This window comes from Xenia sp. Carnegie-2017, unplaced genomic scaffold (genome assembly GCF_021976095.1).
Source record: "Xenia sp. Carnegie-2017 unplaced genomic scaffold, XeniaSp_v1 HiC_scaffold_19, whole genome shotgun sequence".
Classification (NCBI taxonomy): Eukaryota; Metazoa; Cnidaria; class Anthozoa; order Malacalcyonacea; family Xeniidae; genus Xenia; species Xenia sp. Carnegie-2017.
Genome location: NW_025813481.1, coordinates 432388 through 452400, shown reverse-complemented (window position 1 = coordinate 452400; position 20013 = coordinate 432388). Strand labels below are relative to the sequence as shown.

General features: G+C 36.2%; 2 protein-coding genes across 2 annotated transcripts; one reads left to right on the top strand and one right to left on the bottom strand.

Annotated features, from left to right (window-relative positions):
- Positions 1–8537: 8537 nt before the first annotated feature.
- LOC124438652 (52 kDa repressor of the inhibitor of the protein kinase-like) lies at positions 8538–10226 on the bottom strand. Its single transcript, XM_046988829.1, has one exon. The coding sequence runs from the start codon at positions 10224–10226 to the stop codon at positions 8538–8540; it is 1689 nt and encodes a 562-aa protein (XP_046844785.1).
- A 6486-nt stretch (positions 10227–16712) lies between these two features.
- LOC124438651 lies at positions 16713–18435 on the top strand. The gene is made up of 3 exons (XM_046988828.1): positions 16713–16920; positions 17619–17837; positions 18068–18435. Exons 1-3 carry the CDS (start codon positions 16713–16715, stop codon positions 18433–18435), a joined length of 795 nt encoding a protein of 264 aa, XP_046844784.1.
- The last annotated feature ends 1578 nt before the right edge of the window (positions 18436–20013 follow it).

Sequence of the window (20013 nt, the reverse complement as noted above, 5' to 3'; positions counted from 1 at the left end):
ATAAAATGAAAGAATATGTACTAAATTGTTTTATGATCTGTCTCCATAAAATATTTTACAGCGATGAAGGCCTTGCGAATGTTAAGTTTTAGCTGATGCATATTGAATTTTAAGTATAACGGAAGGATCAAGATTCAACGCGAAATCAACACTACTGAGTTAGTAAATCGTCCAGGTTAGTAAAGTCTTGTGAAGGACTGTTGTATTTAATGTTGACTGACATTTCGACAACCTGCGCGGTAGTCATCTTCAGAGTCAGCTAAACTCCAATTTCATCTTGACTTTGAAGATGACTACCGCTAAGGTTGTTGAAACGTTAGTGAACATCATCAACAAAAGTAATTCTCAGGATTCTACCAACCTGGACTATCTACATCCACAATCATGTAACGATACTACCGCGTTCAAACCCTTTACCTTATCACAGAGTTTGCAATCATAAAAGAATATTAAAATTAAAACACACGAGCGTAAATAGTTAAATGGCAGATATATATAAACTGTTTACTTACCAATAAAGCTCCTTTAAGTTAACGGCTCTTTCTTTTGAATTTTTCTTGGAGGAGTTTAAAACCTTGACAATAAGTTGAATTCCTTAAACATCAGTAGGCATAACCAGGGAACACATAAAATCACAACAGTTTTTCAGTCAGGTCCACATGTATGATTGTATAAGAATGCTTTGGACATTATAGTTTATTAATTTATATCTGTTCAATAATCCTTCGCCTAAAACGTACAAAACGTTTTGTAGTACACGAAACGGCAGGCTTTAACTCGGCCTTAAAAGCAAAACAACGATTTTAACTGCCATCTGTTAGTTTTGCATATATACAGTCACATTTCCATAATTCAACGCTTAAGTCTGTCGTATATATTCCCCTTAATGATTCCCTTAAACGCAGTTTTGATGATTACGAATAGATGATTACGAAATTAGCAATAAGGATTGCGCAAAATCGATTATACGGGGAGGGGGTATTCATGTATGCATGATAGGCCTTATTAAGTTCCCTAGGAATCCATGTTTTTCAAAGGATTATAACATGCAAATATGAATATTAGCCTCGCTCCCAAATATCATCCGAGGTCCATGACATTGAACATACTTGTGCTCTTGGTCTTGCAGTTTAATGCAGAATGAGTTTGAATGGCTCTATACAAAAGAAGTTTGAAACAATTCAGCAATCTGCAAACATACAGCTACGTTATCAAAGGTGGGAAGAGGATTTGATTGTTTGTGTATCTATGTTAAAATAATTTGTATGAAAGCAATTGTGATTCAAAGAAAATCAGTTATTAATACAGAATATATTATAATATACACATCAACCACATCCTTGCACTATAATTCTTGTTTAGATATTGCAGATTTTAGATTACTTCCAGCTTTAGGGGTTGTCTAATAAAGACAAAATACATGATTGAGATGGACTCTATGAATCTTTTAGGAATCGCTGCTACAAAAATGGCGATATATAATCCCATGTGATGGTTTTTGGCGACAGCGAGCAATGCTAAAGAAGAATGGATGAATTAAAAGGAATTTACACGTACAATAAAACCTTAGTGGGACACATGTCTCCAAATTATAAAAAGCAGTCATTCAATGAATTACGGAACCGAAATCGAACTTCAAATTTTGGGTAAGTCTCTCATTGAAATTTAAAATTATCTACAGTGGTATAAAAAGGTGGCAGTTACTTAGTTGTAATAAAACGTCTCTGTCGGAAAAATTAATATATGAATTTTTGGGTGTAAGGGGAAATATAATACGAAGTAATTTTCGGTCAGCTGTTACCTACATGCTATTTAGAAAACATAAAGAGAGAGAAAGAGTTGTTACTGTACGAGAGCTACAAATATTTAAACTGACGTAACAAAAGCTATTCTGATGCTTCTTCATCTTAAATAGCAGGAGGCAGGCGTACACGCAAGTATGAACTGAACAGTACAAACAGTACATTTCAAAGATGATTAACAAGTTATCTCAAACATATAAGTTTGTGCGAAATCGCTGGTTGTATGCCTTTCATATAAATTCATACTTGGAAATATACCAACTACAGACTCAACACTAGAGTGACAAACTTTGAAATATAATATTGTACTTTTATAATATTGGCAAAAACATTGAGCTTTTATAAGTTATGCGTTCAAATCTTTCACACAATTTGTATGAACAAGAAATTTACTTGGGTTTTCTTGGTTTTCTGTTCATACACAATTCCTTTTACCAAGTTCTTCTGTTCGTCAATGTAATGCTGTATACAGTTTTCAATTAAACACTCACTCAAACTTGATTCGTTCAAAATACACATTTACTAAATACATGCTACTGCAAAAGTTTTAAACGGGTGAATATGATTGCCAATCTAGTGCTCAGGACATTTGTGGGAGGATTTAGGTGACAGTCGGTAACACCGGGTGAGTTGGCATGTTTGTCTGTGGTATAAGACAAGACATATCAGCATCATGATAAAAATGAATGACCGAAAGAAAACGGCTTAGTGTATTGTTCTTACCCAACTGAAGTTAGTCTAACCAATGGCACTTATAATTTTCAGAATTTGCAAACTTTTGATTGATGACGTCATCGTGTATAAAACGTAAATTTCTTATTTATTGTGCACACTTAATGCTTTCGGCCACATTGATTACTTGCTTTTATATGATTTACTACGGCACCATGAAATGAATCAACAGTTGTCGGATGTGTACAGCGAAATTGTAATTTTGAGCACATTTTTCAACGTTCTAAATACTTTATGCTTCGTGAGTCCCTCGAATTGCTTATTTTTCAAGATGAAGGGTGATTAATCTTGTAAAGCATGTGAAATTAACAACAAAATATGAATGCTTTTGCTGTAGTATTTTTGTTTGTAATCGACCGTTGCTAACAACTTGACAAAGAACGAGCAACAAGCACTCAAACGACTAAACGACGCGTGACTGGGGTCATGGACAAGACCTATTATTTTGACAAAATGGACACACTTGTTAATGACAGACAAACGTACAAAAAACACAAACGAAGCCCAACAACATCCCTACTATGCAAATTTAAAAGCAAGATCTTCTCTTTGAGAAAGTCTAACATCATATCTGAACATACTTACTATCGATTTAGTTATTCTGTACCACGAGCACCTAAACTTTACTGACTACCTAAACTTCAGAAACCACAAATAACCTTGCGACGAATTGTATAATTCTGTGGGTCCCCTCATTACCAACTCTCACAGTACTAGACCGACATACTGAAACCACTTACAAGCAAATCAAAACACAAGCTACAATCTACTGTGCATCTACCATTGAGTGATGAGTGATCTTCTCCGATTCGACATAACCATTGTCGTTTGGACGGTAAAAGCAGTAATATTTTCTCCTTTAATATTAATAGCAAATTTTTCCTACGTTGATTTTTTGTCCATGAATGTTTTGACAAAATTGTAACATTGTGGCACAAAGGCTAGTCACGAATTCTCGTTAAAGAGCAACTCGTCACAAAATTCTTTGCATTTCATCGATTGTGTGGCCCGCGCATTAAAAGGGCTTCAAAAACGTTATCATATTTTCATAAGTTGCTCCGAACATGGACGCGCGTGTATATTAAAACCAACGGAATAATTATAGCTATTTCAGACCAAATTATCCAATGCAGATTCATGAAATGTCACTTAGGGGCTGTTCATGTGAGCAAGAGTAGCTTGGATTCAACGATGCGTTAAATGATGTAGGCAAAAAGAAAAGATTAAATACTTCACATTAAAAAAGACTTATTTTAGCAATTTATTTATATTCTTTGACTTTGCAAAATCACAAAACCTTAAAATGAAAACAAATAATTTCCCTGAATGGAAAATTTCAACTATAAAGATTTATGACGCTTAAGTAACGGTTTAAGTTTTGCGCTTGAAGTTTTGACTGCTTTCATTTACTCAAAATCAATTCATGACTCGCTGAATTATGGTTACCCGGGCTAATGTAAACAGCCCTTAAATCTGCAAAGCAATTGATGCTGTATATTCAATTGATTTCTGCGTGCATTTAGCAAACTTGCGCCACTTGAAACATCGAAATTTACGTGAACCGAAAGCATTTAAAACAAAAGATAATGAGGAAGTTCATCGCATTTTGTTTTGTTATTAATGCTTCGGTGCATGAAAAGTTCGACGCTTGAAACAGGCCTCAGTGCATAATTGGAGGCTGAGACGGAAGTGAGTTTTTGTATTAAATCACAATCCATGTCAATACTTGGTTATATGTTTGGCTCAGTTAAATAAATTTGCACATGTATTTGAGTCAAATTCCGTTCGTCAAGGTTTACAACTTCAATCGACATCAATTGTTGAAAAAATATGAGTTCAAACAAATCCGGAAAAGATCCTTCCAAAGAAGATATGCCAGAGGCAACAGCTACGGCTTCTGCAAGCAGTTTACGCTTTGAAACAGAGAATTACAGTGAATTCCATTTCTCGTCATGTAGTGTACCAACAGGTCAAGAACGATCAGCAGCATCCACAAGCCACACACCTTACCCTTATATTCAGTTTGTTAAAGAAATAATTGAGAATGCACCAAAAAAAAAGTTAACGTTATCCCAAATCTACAAAGTCATCATCAAAAAGTTTCTTGTTTATACAACTGCTCCACCGTGTTGGTTTGCTCACGTTAAAGAAGTCTTAAGACACTTTGACTGTTTTGTTGAATTACATCGGATATCGAGGGATAAAGATAGCGAACGTTACTGGACAATAGATCCGGACTACCGTGAAAGTATCAGTTCCATCCACAGTGTTTCACAAGAAGCGGAGAATGCGCAACGGGTGCCACCTTACCGTTGTATTCAGTTTCTTAAAGAAATAATTGAGAATGCACCACACAAAAAGTTAACGTTATCCCAAATCTACAAAGTCATCATGGAAAAGTTTCCTGTTTATACAGCTGTTCCACCGTGTTGGTATGCTCACGTTAAAGAAGTCTTAAGACACTTTGACTGTTTTGTTGAATTACATCGGATATCGAGGGATAAAGATAGCGAACGTTACTGGACAATAGATCCGGACTACCGTGAAAGTATCAGTTCCATCCACAGTGTTTCACAAGAAGCGGAGAATGCGCAACGGGTGCCACCTTACCGTTGTATTCAGTTTCTTAAAGAAATAATTGAGAATGCACCACACAAAAAGTTAACGTTATCCCAAATCTACAAAGTCATCATGGAAAAGTTTCCTGTTTATACAGCTGTTCCACCGTGTTGGTATGCTCACGTTAAAGAAGTCTTAAGACACTTTGACTGTTTTGTTGAATTACATCGGATATCGAGGGATAAAGATAGCGAACGTTACTGGACAATAGATCCGGACTACCGTGAAAGTATCAGTTCCATCCACAGTGTTTCACAAGAAGCGGAGAATGCGCAACGGGTGCCATCTTATAAAAGACTATATTGCAATTCCATTGAACTAATCCAGATGGCAATCATGAGTTCATCACGTAAAAAAATGCATAAACAACAAATTTTTGAATTTATGGAGGATAACTTCCCTTACTTCATCGACTGTCCTATTGATTTGTGTAACGCGATTGGCAACACGTTATCACGCTGCAACGAGTTTGTTAAAATAGATCGGAAAGATAAAGTGAATTGGCATTTCTGGAAAATTAACCCGAGTTTATGTTATATCACTGGCGAAACGTATGACATTTTTAATATACCTAGGCCCAGCAGATTCATCAAAGCGAATGAAATAAGAGCGCGAGGTTCCATTGCACCGTTGGAGACAAACTTCCAGACATTAAATAAAGGACCAATTGAAGTTAATCCGGTTCTTAACAAAGACATAGCTACTTCATCAGCCTCCACAAAATCAAATTCTTGCGAAAGAGCAAATCCCATTAATGATAGTCTTCCGACTTTATCGAATTCTTTATTAGCCTCTATACCCTTCATACCCTATATACCAAAACTAATTCCTTCTACGTATGAAAGCCAGGACACTAGAAACAATTCTGTACAGTGTTCATCCGTCTCTGTAGCTACACAACAATATAAACCTTTTACAGCCCCTATACTTCGGCCTACCACATGCATTCCTGAACTGTATAAAAAGCCATCCAGCAAAGAATAGAGAATCATCAGATGACGAAGAAGACCCATTTTACATTAGATAAAGTTTCACGATGGAAAAACCTCAAGAAAATCTGTGACTTTAATCAGAAATAGAAAACATATGAAGACATGCGCACGACGATTTGTGATATATCCTTAAATCATATATTCGTACGTTAATTTTCCATAGGCTGATCATCGCACTTTCTTATTTAAAAGAAATTTGTTTTTATAAAGTGTTGCTTTTCATTCTTAAAAAAGAACATTCTTCAAAAGTAACCGTAATAGGTTGGTCCTTTAGTATAATATTTTTATGCAAGTTCAATTCTGTGAGTATTTACAATGTTCTTATAAGTTACGATTGAAATTTTAGTGACATAGACCTTGTAGAACACTTAAAAGCAAATGAAAGCATCCACGTTGCACAGAGCTTCTATAAACTATGAGAAACAGTTAGAAACAGCAAAAGTTACTTTTAACGTGTTTGAGCCGTTGGCGAAACTATACCTTCGGTTTTAATCCTGCTCTATGCAAATTTATTTGTTTACTCTACTAAAACAATGAATTCATAAAGAAGTGAATGATGGAATATTGTAAAATATACATTGCAAACTAGCTACATTTATCCTTACTACTTATTCAACACTTTTCATAAGAAGCATCTTAAATTATAATAAAAATTTTAAATTCCCTGGTTTGGAAGTATGGATCTCATTAAAATTCGGCTTGCCTTGTGAAACGATTCAAAGTTAGCGGATATAACAAAGCAATTTTATCATTATTTTTTTGTCTCTGCTTTCAATAGGAGAGGTTTCTATCCCTGAAAAATGCACTTCAATGGACAAAACGTGTCACTGAGAAACTGAAAATTTTTGCAGACTCAAAAAAGGGAAAGTGAAAAAATGGTCATAATGTCATCTTCAAGCAACTTTTCAATTAAGAAGATAGATTTTTAGGGAAAAATAGTTTCACAAAGCAATTGTCATTTCAAATGATAATCTTTAAGATGATAATACAATGATAATGCAATGACAATATTCTGCGATCAAGCATGATAATCCTTACGTAGAGCATTTCATTCTAACACTCTCAACATGTTGACTGAAGATGCGCGTCATCATTGTTTTGCCTTTTTTCAGTGATGTTACGCAACGTGTGCGTAACATCATCAACAGCATACATTAGTCCTGGCGTGCAGACGTGTTTTTGCTGCCGTGCTTCAATTGACTATTATCAGCGTTTTACTTGGCCAATTTACTTCAATTACACCTGAATTCGATCGCTTTACAGTCAGATTCTTCATTGGGAAGGAGATATCTGCTCCGCCTACGTTCGACTGTAAGTCAAAGCCTTCGAAATGCACACCTTGCGATTTGAATTTGAAGCTCCAGGCGTTGTTGCGGTTCGTCAAACTTGGCCAATTTTGTCTGTGTATTCTTCTATCTGGCGATATTGCCATGAATCCAGGATCTAATGACATTCAACCTCCTGTAGGCTTCAGAGGCTTATCAGTCTGCCACTGGAACATCCAAAGACTGACTGACACCAAATTGGAAGAACTATCTCTAATGCTCACCTCGAACAACAACAGTGCTGCTAAACTCGACGTCTTTATTAATTCTCACTGAGACGTCCGAATCTAGTAAAATTCCAGACAGCTATTACATGATACCCGGCTACACATTACACAGAAAAGATCGAATTGGGAAGAAAGGTGGCGGCATAATTGCGTATGTAAACAGGCGCGGATCCAGCTCCTTAGCTGACCGATGCATTGCGAGCGCCGAAGGCGCGAGCCACCGCTAGGGGGGTCTGGGGGCATGCTCCCCCATAAAATTTTTGAATTTTCACTATCCGAGAAGCATTTTCCAGCGATTTGGGAAAGGTGACAGAAAAATCTTAAGCGTAAATTTTATCGAAAAAATAACATGAGCCGTCTTTTGTAAGATAACAGCATTGATAAAGCAATGTTCAAAGGTGGTCTTCTTCCAACGGCAAAAAAGATGAAAAGTTTAATAAAAGCAATGTTCAAAGATGGTCTTCTTCTAACGGCAGCAAAGATGACAACAATTATAAAAGCAATGTTGAAAGATCGTCTTCTTCCAACCACAGCAAAGATGAAATGTTTAAGAAAATCAATGTTTAAACGTGGTCTTCGTCCTCTCAATAACGGCTGAAAACAAGATAACTCTCAAAGAAAATGTAGGTTGTTTATCAGCATTAAGAATTTCTCATGGAGCTCATCGTCAAGCATCTGTTTCTTTATCCTCCAGGATATCAAGAAATTGCATCCTCGTTGGGTTTTGTCTAGCAAAGGTATTAATCACTTCTTCGACATCACACTTAATATCATCATTAATATGCATTTGGGCTAATCCATTTAACCTTTCGTTGATCATTGTGCTACGTAACCAAGTTTTCATTCGACGAAGGGCAGAAACGGATCTTTCACACACACATAGACTGGCACAACAGCGAGTATCTTAAGCGCTGTAAATATATTTGGAAACGCAAGTTTGTTACAAGTTCGATGCGTGTCGGCAATTGAATCGTACTTAACTTTCTCAAAGCCCCCTTTCCAATTTGTTTCCCACAATCCTAATTCAGCATGTATTTTCCGAAAGTGTGGCATATCCTCTTTATATGCAACAGCAAACTTCATAAACTCTTCCTTCCAATTAACGTCCTTGCAATGGAGAAAAATACTAGGTATAATATAGAATCCACGATAAATATCGCACACCTCTGAAGAAAACCGAAATTCCATCTGTTCAATCAAGTGATCAAGAAGAGGGATGGTTAGTTTCATGCGGTAGTATTCACGTGCTGTATGTGCAGGATAGTTTTCACGAGTTGTCTGAACATTGCAAAGTCGAGGAATTTTTTCATCAACGTTTACTCTGTTTGCTAAATCCACTGCTTCTTCGTAGTATTGGTCATGAATTGTATCAGCCGAGCTGCGTAAAATTTTTAATTGTGACTTCAAAAGATTTATATGTTTAATTGATTCAGCGATATCGATCATCCTTTGCTGCAGTTGGACAGTCAACGACATTGTGTGATGCAGAACATTTGATGTAATCACAAGATTAACAATAAATTCGAAAGATTTTATGGAACGAAGATATCCCTCTGCGTCCCTACTTGAATTATCAAAATCTTTATTCATATTGAGCTTCATGTACTCTAAACTTTGACAAACAGGTACAAATGCTTCCACAAATCCATCAAGTGTACGTATCCGTTCAACCCAACGCGTTGTGGATGGAGCTCCTAGTTTTTTACGACGTAACCCAGACTTTTCCATATTCTGCCTCAAGCACTGCATTCGTAGGGGGGATGGGCTGAAGAAACTGAAGATCTTTTGAGCATGCCCCAACATGTTTTTGACAGTTTGCTCACCACATGCTTTAGCAACAACAAGGTTCAATCGATGACTAGCGCAATGGATATACAAAGCTTTTGGATTTTTCTTTAAAATACGACCAGCAACTCCCTTTGATTTGCTTGACATTGCACTGGCACCATCATAGCACTGACCACGACAGTTGGAAAGTAGTAGCCCAACTTCGTTTAAAGTATCTTCGATATTCTTCGCTAGCGCTTCGCCAGTCATTCCTTCACACTCAACAAATTTAATAAATCGTTCATTAATTTCTTGCTTTGAGTCAACATACCTTACAACAATTGGCATCTGCTCGGTACTGCTGCAGTCTGTTGCCTCATCACCAAGGACTGAGTAAATTGGGCATTCACTAGAATTGATGTCAGAAACAATCTTTTCTTTGATTTGTTCCCCGCAGATCTTTATCAGCTTGTTTTGAATTGTCTTCGAACAATAAGTTGCATTCTTACTTGCATTTTCAAAATGTTTTTCTAGTTTCGCGTCACCCGCGTCTACTCTAAAATTCAAAAAGGCTTGAAAGTTCCCAGGATTAGAAGATAGAAAATACTTTGAGTCGTCACGATGGCCTCGTAAGGGAAGATTCTGTCTGCCTGGAAGTATAATAGTTTTAATAATAGAGCCTAAAACGTCACGATTGTATTGAATGCGAGCACTTCTAAGATGATCGGCTTGTTCGTCGATGCCAATAGTTTTACCTTTCATCACACGTTGGAACTGCGACAAACGTAACTTGGAGTCACGGTGAATTAGGGAATATTTGTCATGCTGGTAAAATTTTGTTGCCGCACTTTGCCAGTTTCTTAAGGGTTCCTTAAATAATTTACTAAGCTTTGAACCATTATGTCCTGTTTGATGACCGAACAAAACGCAATAATAACAAAAGGCTCCATCAAATAATTTAGAGTAGCACAACCAAGACCAACGATCTAGCCAGCCAGCACAAAATTTTCTTGAAGATTTACCATTCTCAGAAAAAGGAAAATTGAAAGAAGGGGGAGGCTTCCAGTGATTTGTTATAAGTCTTAGCTTTGAGTGAAAGCTTGTTGCCAATTTGACGATCTCATGTTTAGAAGGAAGGATTTATTCACATGTACAAAAAATATCCTCCATCCCACAACGAATACTTTATATTGCATGGTATGCTTTACTTATGTTCTTAGAAAAGCATGCTTACCTATAATTAAAATATATTTGCACATGAACAATCACTAATTTAACCCACGTTTTAAGGAAGTCTTCAAGCAATCATAGCTGCTGCCATCTAAGTCTTCCCTTGGTGAGGATTTTGCAGGTGCTACCAAAGTTGTGTCTATTTGTTGCTCAAGTCCACTTTTATTTTTCTGTAAGACATCAACTTTAAAGTGGTCAGTAATTTTTTTTTTATTATTAACTCTTGAGTTTGATTAAATTCAATTAGTGGTACAAAATGATTGGGTTGAAATTCTATATCTAATTCTGGAAGAGAATAAGCACCAGTAGTTGTCCACATTAAAATTAACTTAGCAGGCTGAACAAGTTGACTTGAAATATGTTGGTGTGCCTGCCGTGGAAGAATTTTACCATTTAGAAATTGTGAATATTTGGTCTCCTGGTCCAACTTTTCGGGATAAACTGAAATTATAGTCATTCCAGTGACAGAAGACAAACCAAATATACACATAAGTGAAGAATAAGTACCATTGCATGCATTATTTAGAGCTTCCTCTTTAACTACTATTACCTTTGTGCTTGGATTTTTCCTATCATAGCCATTGCCTAAAGCCACATCTGATACTGATGCAGAAAAGCAGTATTTTCTGACTTAAAAATGCAACTTATCTTTTAAGTAAGGGTGGTTAGCATAATACTCCTGGTGATTGAATAGCTCAATGCTTGTCAAGTCTCTCAGCAAATGACATAGGTCTTCCTTGCCACAAAGTAATTTTGAGCAGGCTCTGTACAGACAATTACCATCACCTCTAGTTCTAAATATAGCAGAGTTAAGAAAATTCTCATTGTGTGGCTAAAAATTAGAAATCAGAAGAATTCAAAACTTAAATGTCTGACAGGGTTATTTGGAAAGAAAATGTTAGCTTCTACTGAAGTCATAAGTATATTGGAAGAAGGAATACAGTCATTACATTTTTAATGTAATCCATACAATACATAAACTAAAATGCAACTAAAATTGCACCTACCCCTGCATATTACAGTTTGTATTATATTACATATGAATACAAGTATAAGTGCTGCATAAGTAATATGACATCGTGTATATTTTATGATGATTGTTCGTCGTTATCTACACGACTACACTCTGAGTCTGAAATAAGTACACTATTTACATTTAAAACATGCAAGCATAAAGGTAAATTTACTTACTTTAAAGCTCTTAGTTCTCCACTTTGCCAATGAACTGTCAAGTGCTTAGGTATTAACATTTCACTTGACATATCTCTCCCATTTTACCCTTTGAAAGGGATTCCAAGGAGAGGATTTTGAAATAAAAGTAGCAGCTCTCGTTTCATAGGTTCGACGCACTTCATTAATATCAAATGACTTCTCTTCTCGAAGCAGAGTACACAGATCGTGTTTGATATTCTCGACAGCCATGACTTCGATCGATGATTGCGAGTTATATCAAGTGATCAAATAACAATGCATTCAACTTTGAAGTTCAAAGTTGAATGCATCGGTGCCATGTGCCCACAATCACAAAATTATGGAAAATGCATCGCTCAGCGGCAAAATCTACCGTGACGTGAGGCCCTAAAACAATGGTTTTGCTGATGTCACAGTAGATTTCACGCGGAAAAGGACTCGGGACCGATGCATCGACCGATGCATCGCAAATCTACTGTGACGTAGCGATGCCTCTTCCATCTACCGTGACGTGCTGGCAGAATACTATTAAATTACTTACTAAATATGTATTCACGACAAAATTTCGCTAAATTTTATCGACTTTTCTTTCGCTATTTGTGTCATGGAATACGACAAAATTATCGGAGAACACAAATGTTATTTCTAGAACAAATTTTAGCTTAAAACTGCTAAATCTATAAGTTAACTAAACAATATATCACTGTCAAATGTGCGTTTTAAATAATTCGAAAATAATATTTGCTATTTATTTCATTAAAATGCAAGCTCGCAGATTTTAATATCTAAATATTTTGACCGATGCATTCGCATCGGTTGCATCGGTCTAGATCCGCCCCTGTATGTAAATGAGAAAGTTATGGCTTCACATCGAAGAGATTTGGAACTGGATGATCTTCAAACTCTCTGGCTTTAAATTTGTCCTCATAAATCAAAGAGACCGATTTTGATATCTGGTGTTTGCCGTCCACCTTCATCTAACAAAGATTATAATGAGAGTTTGGGTAAAAATATTGAAAATGCCCATCTCCAAAACAATGAATTGATTATTCTGGGAGACTTCAATTTAGATTATATTGATTTCAACTGTTATTCAAAACATTTTCTCGCAAAGTCACTGAACTGTCTTGGATTAACGCAGATGGTAAATAGAGTAACAAGACCTGCCTCTGATGCGTGCTTAGACCATATTTATTCTAGTCATCCTGCCAAAATTAGAGAAGTAGCCATAGGTAAATCTGGACTTTCCGATCACCTTCCGGTCACTATCTTGAGGTGCTACAAAACCATGGATGCACAACGTAAACAACATTCCAAATCAAATACAGAAATATCGACAAAATCAACAAAGAGTGCTTTCTGCAAGACTTAAGAGAAACACCTTGGGATATCTCCTTTGTTTTTCGAGATGCCGATAACATTGTTGAATCTTGGTAAAAATCTTTAATGACATTTTTGATAATCACGCACCTTTAAAGTTCAAGAGTGTGAAGAAAATCAATCAGCCGAAATGGTTCACTAATGATCTATACAACGACATAAATAAACGCGATAATCTTCTAAAGAGGGCCAGGAGAACACAAAATGAACAAGATTGGTCTACTTTTAAACTGATTAAAAACAAGGACGAGGAAATTAAGAAATGCGAAGGAACAGCACTTTAAAACTCAGTTCAGTAAAAATCAAAAATGTCCAAAGAAACTTTGGTCTTTAATTAAAGACCTATCTAAAGATACAAGGAATAATGACGACTCCGTCCCTATTGCTGACGAAAACAACAACCTGATAAAGGATGATCATCATTCAATCGCTGAACGCTTTAACCGCTTCTTCGCTGATGTTTATAAACGTCTCATAAAAGCGGCACCTATACTTCATTATGATGCTCTTCCTGGTCCACCAGACAAATCTAACAGTCAAATTGAGAATCTCATTCCGCAAATTTCTTCTAGTGAGGTTAAGGATTATCTTCTAAGTATACCTACAACACAAAGCCACGGGAATCGATGGGCTTGGTGCCAGAGTTCTAAGGATTGCAGCTCCTGAAATATCATGCTCCATAGCTAAAATTATAAATCACTGTATTGAAACTTGTACATTTCCCTCACAATGGAAAATAGCAAAGGTTAAACCACTATTCAAGAATCAAGGAAACAAGCAAGATATTCTAAACTACCGTCCTATTTGTATTTTGCCTATTCTTTCTAAAGTCTTTGAAAGACACATCTTCAATGCAATGAACACCTACTTAACAGACAATGCACTTTTATACCGCTTCCAATAAGGGTTCCGTAAAAACCACTCCACGGATATTTCTTTATTGTTTCTTCTGTACCAAGTCCTTCTTGACCATGATAAGAACAATGTCAGCGGCTTAGTCTTTGTGGACTAAAGCAAGGCATTCGACTTGATCAATCATGACATTCTCCTAGTAAAGTTAAGATCATATGGATTTCCAGATAATGTTGTAAAGCTATTGCAGAGCTATCTACTCAATCGCAGGCAGTGTGTCACTGTAAATAACACGACTTCATCACAACTTATGCTAACCAATGGAGTTCCTCAATTTAGCATATTAGGACCTCCACTGTTTTTAATTTTCGTCAATGATCTTCCCGAAGCTGTTGGATCGGACTCAACTATTCATGCTTACGCGGATGACACCACATTTGAAGCCAGCGCTAATATCGTTAATGCACCTTTGGAATTGGAACGACGTCTTCAAGAATACATGGATAAAGTAAGTAAATGGTCTAGCGAAAACTCCATAGATAACAATACATGTCAAAAGAACTTAATGCAGCATATCATGAATATATGAATAAGAGCCCCATGATACAGGTAAATGTCGTTGGGTGTCCAAATTACGTATCCTTCTGCTGAAAATCAGACATTTTGTTGTAACATGTTTGCAACCCCAAAAAAAGGACGAAACAAGAACACTAGTTGGGTAGGGGGTGGGGGTGAATATTTATCAAAAGAAATCAGCAGGGCAGTGGTGTATATATGAATATTCACACACACACACACACACACATCTCATTAGAGTTGCTGTTTCGCCCCTGTGTGACAAAATATTGTTTTTTATTTTAATCTGCTTTTTAGCATGTCGTATACAAGTTGAATTAGACCATGGTGACATGCACTTAAATTTTTTAAGACTTTTTCAAGTGGTTTGGTTTTGAAATTCTGCAAATTTTCCAGTATAGATATTCAAGCACAACTATTCAGTCTATGTATCATTAGTATTCTTTCCATCTTTTGATTATCCCATTGAAGGTGTACAATAATATAATGTTTTATGAATAATACATAAACGACTTCAGCTTAATAAGAAGAAATATAAAATGCTTCTTGAACAAATAAATTTACATATAACGTGACAATCCTTTTATCAAACAGCATCATCTTTAACAAATAATAATAACGATTACCCAGTTACTATTATCTAACGATTTCTAACACAGGTCTCCGTTTACTTTAACTATTTTATGAGAGTACAACTTTGTCACGGAAATTTTATTGTTCTTAAAAAATTGATTTCAGGGAAAAAACAATATTTTTTGTTGTCTTGATTGAATAATTAATGACATTTGCTCATTTAGCTACAGCATAAATTATTTACTGTAACTGACAATCTTGTACACGGACGTTGTTTCTTTACATTGGCAAAGATAACAGGATTTTTTACTCCTGCTTCATACGTTTGCACAATTCAAAAGAGATTTTTCGTTAATATTTAGTTCTAGATTTAAAAACATATAATTTACTGCAAATGAGTACAACGGTGATGCATCAATTGTAAATAGCTTTAATCCTTTGTTTTATTGTATCTACTACCATCAACACATTCCCGTAATACTTCGATCATTATTTAAATGTTTTATAAGCAAAATGTGAACATTGGAATTACTAGTAGCAGTTACAGAATAAAAATAAGAAATTGCTGTTCCATTAATGCCACACTTTTACTTTTAATTTAGGGCATGATGTCTGAACCTTGGACGTGCATTGATAAATCATCAATGCATCGGAAAAAGTTTAAAAAGATGGAAGAATATCGTAAATAACATCCAACAATGGTTAAATATGTTAATGATGCAAATGTTATTTTCTTGAAAATGTTTCTACTTGGCAAAGTTAATGGTGGAACCCGTGTTTACCTTGGATTCGGAAAAGATGGTTATGGAAAAGCAGTAAAACGACTTAATCGAGATAGTTACATAGAGAAAGCTAAGCAAGAAAAACATACTTTGAATGAATTTAATGCAAAGCATTCGAATGATATTATGAATTATTGGTATTCTGAAAAATAACCAAACGCTGAGTATTTATATTTGGTAAAAGATTTATGTGAAGAATCGTTGTGGAGTTTTGTGAAACCTTCTACTTTAGATGCACTTCAAATAGCGCTTTCCAAAGTGATGAAGCATATAGCAAAAGATTTAGCAGATCTTCACAGTGGCTCAAGTCCTATTCTTCATCGGGATTTAAGACTCTCAAACGTTCTTCGAGATGTACAAGGAAATTTTTTAATCGCTGACTTTGGTATAAGTCGAAAATTGTTAAATAAAACTTCGACGTATGAGAGCCCACAGAGAGGAGCTAAAAATTAGATAGCTCCAGCATCATATGATGAAGTGAATGCATCAATTAACTCAGCCCGCCATAAGAAACAGTTTGATCTTATGGTAGGTATTTGTTGTGGAATTTTAAATAGTGTTGAATTCTGTATCTAACAAATAACTCGCTTTTTTAACGTTTCCCTATCAACCACTCACTTTGTGACTGTTATGATATCTTTTTTATTAAAAATAGAAGGCATGAATGGTGGCTTATTATGTTGCGACAAATGGGAAACATCGTTCTGGACTTGAACGGTTTTTATTAGACAACCTTTTTGAAGGAAACCCTGTTGGCTTGGACGAAATCAAGGATGCCACGCTCGAAGATATTCTTTCGTTGATACTTAAGCAACAACCTGAAGACAGACCATCAGCCAACAAAGCGTTGAAACACCCATATTTATTTTCAGGTGATGAGAAGTTGGAAATGTTGTGTAAAGTTGGAAACCAACATGCAATTAAGACAAATGATGCTCTTTCAAGTGTACTTTAACAATTGAATAGTGAACCCTCTGATTGGAAATGTCAAATAGATAGTGATGTCAATGATTATCTTTGCACATATGAGAAAAATGGGAAAATTAATAAGGTCCAATACGGATCTTCCTGGACGGAATGCTTACGACTTATTCCAAATGTTGGCCAACATTGGTACGATAAACCAAGACTGCATCTTGAATTATTGAAAAATATTGGTGATTCAAAGAAATACTTTCTCAAAACTTTTCCCAATCTTCTCGTTCGGATGCATGCCGCTGTCAGGTCGAATGATGTGATGAACAGTTGTTTTTCTTTGTTATTGTTGTTGCGGATCGCGTCCATATCATGTGATTGACACTTTGGGATTATTACAGAAGGGAGAGTTGTTGTTAACATTATATATTCGAAATGTTGTTGAATTGTGAAGTAGTTTTCTTTGAGACGACTTCGTTGTACAATGAAAGTTCAAAAATAAATCATTTAAACTAACGACAATTCCAAAATTATGTCCTCGAGAATGAAAATAACTATTTTATCGTGCAACGTGCATGATATGGCGCCCAACGTGGGGCGGCTTTAACGCAATAAAGTCGCCCATATTCGTTTCTTACGAAAATTTCGACTGAAGAGAAGATAAAACTGGAAAGGCTTCGTGCTAGAAGAAGAGGACATCGCGGAGTGTGTACTAAATTCGAGAAAGAGTCAGTTGAATTGTTATCACAGCCACCACATGATGATCTTGTAGATCGTAGTGAAATCATCGCACAACAACTCCAAGGGAAACTAAAAATATTACGTGAACTCGATGAAGAAATACTGAACACGTGTAATGTTAATGAAATACAAGGTGAAATCGAGGACTCGGCCGAATTTCTGATAGAGTTATGAGTATAAAACGAAAAATTGAAAAGTATATTAAATGTGCTAAGAATGACAGAGACGTTGATACGAAAGTCAACGATACCATATCGAACTCGAATTTGACGAGCATGTCAAACCCTGGCCAAAACGAAAGTATCTAACGAAATTCTAACGAAAATTTGGCAAATGCGACGGAAAACTATGGTTTAATCGAAGGTTCAAATAATCAAGCGACGATCGAAATTGTAAACGAAGAAAATGTAACGAGTGACAACAGTACGACGACTGTTCAATTTAAGTCAAATATGCCGAAGCTTCCTAAGCTGGAGCTTCCGAAATATGGTGGCAAGGTTACGGAGTGGAGTTCCTTTTGGGATCTGTATGATTCTACGATTCACAGTAATCCAAAAATTTCGAATGTAAAGAAATTCAACTATCTGAAATCGCTTCTCGAGGGAAACGCAGCGAGGGCCATTAAAGGTCTAACATTAACTAATGCCAATTACGACTCTGCTGTAATAATCTTGAACGATCGCTTCGGGAAAACCCAGCAAACCATAGCATCTCACATGGATGAAATTTAAAGATTCAATCTTGTACCAACGGTAGAACTAGCCAAGTAAGATACATATACGATAAAGTAAGCGTTCATGTACGAGGATTATCGAGTCTTGGCGTTTCTTCTGAACAATTTGGCAGTATGCTTATCCCTATTATCATGACTAAATTACCTAGTGACATACGTCTACAAATTGCTCGAAAATCGTCGGGAGACGTTTGGAAAATTGATGAGTTGTTGGATACAATAAAAACTGAGATCGAGGCACGGAAGACAAGTAAACGAGTGCAATCAAGTCCTCAGCCACAAAATGGAAAAAATTCAGGAGGTCAGTACCAAACACCCAGAATACCTACGGCGAACGCCTTTTCGACTCAAAATACTTCAGGTAAACATATTCAATGTGTTTATTGTAAAGAGCCACACTTTTCGGCATCGTGTGATAAAGTAACTGATGTGAATGATCGCAAGAGTATATTGAGGAGAGACAGTCGTTGTTTTGTATGCCTGCGAATCGGGCATCTCAGTAAAAATTGCGAGTCAAAGAAGAGTTGTAGACGTTGTCATGGGGCTCATCATCAATTGATTTGTGAAGTGATTAGGTCAAGTTTTAGGCCTCCTCAACAAAAGAATACATATGATCTTAAATTTTCTCCCACTGGAAACAACCTACCAGAATCCAAGGAATGAAACAGTGATTGATGAAGATAATTACTTAACAACAAATACGGCAAAAACGCGAAATCAAGTTGTTCTGCAAACAGCTATTACATATGGCAATGGTGGGAATGGTTCCATTTCCATACCTGTTCGCGTGCTTTTGGACAGCGGTAGTCAGCGCACTTACGTTACGAATTCATGAAAAAACCGGCTTGGACTAGTTCCCATCAGAAGAGAAGTTGTTAACTTAAATACCTTGGGCAACCAATATTTTACAAAGCAAAAATGCGTCTTGGTTCATTTGTCCCGGAAAGGAAAGAATGGAAATCGAATCATAACAGCTCTTTGCTTCCCAAATATTTGCTCTCCATTAACAACGACAATTGATCTCAATCATTATCCTCTTCTGATAGAGTTGCAGCTTTCCGATACCAATATTCTCTCTGGACGACAGATTGACAGCAACATCGACATTCTAATTGGAGCAGATTATTACTTTTATATCATGAAAGGCGAGATTATAAGAAGTGAAGGTGGTCCTGTTGCGTATAATAGTGAATTTGGCTGGATTATCACTTGACAGATGAATGATGGTGAAACTAATTCGAAATTGTCAATCGTTAATTTAATCATCGAAGATTACTCATTTTCAAAAGAAGTTTCGCTTGACAAGAGAGAACCCAAATTACATGAATGCTTGAAACGGTTTTGGGAGATCGAATGAATGGGAATAAAAGAATCCAGCGAATCACAGGATTAGGATTTTCTGAAGAATATACAATATCTGGAGGATGAAGGGAGATATGAAGTGAATTTACCTTGGAAGGGGGAATATCTTCCAAAATCAGACTGTTACGGTATGTGTTTGAAACGATTACACCAGTTGAAATCTCGTCTCGATAAAGACAAACCCTCATTGCAAGAATCCGATGCAATTATCAAA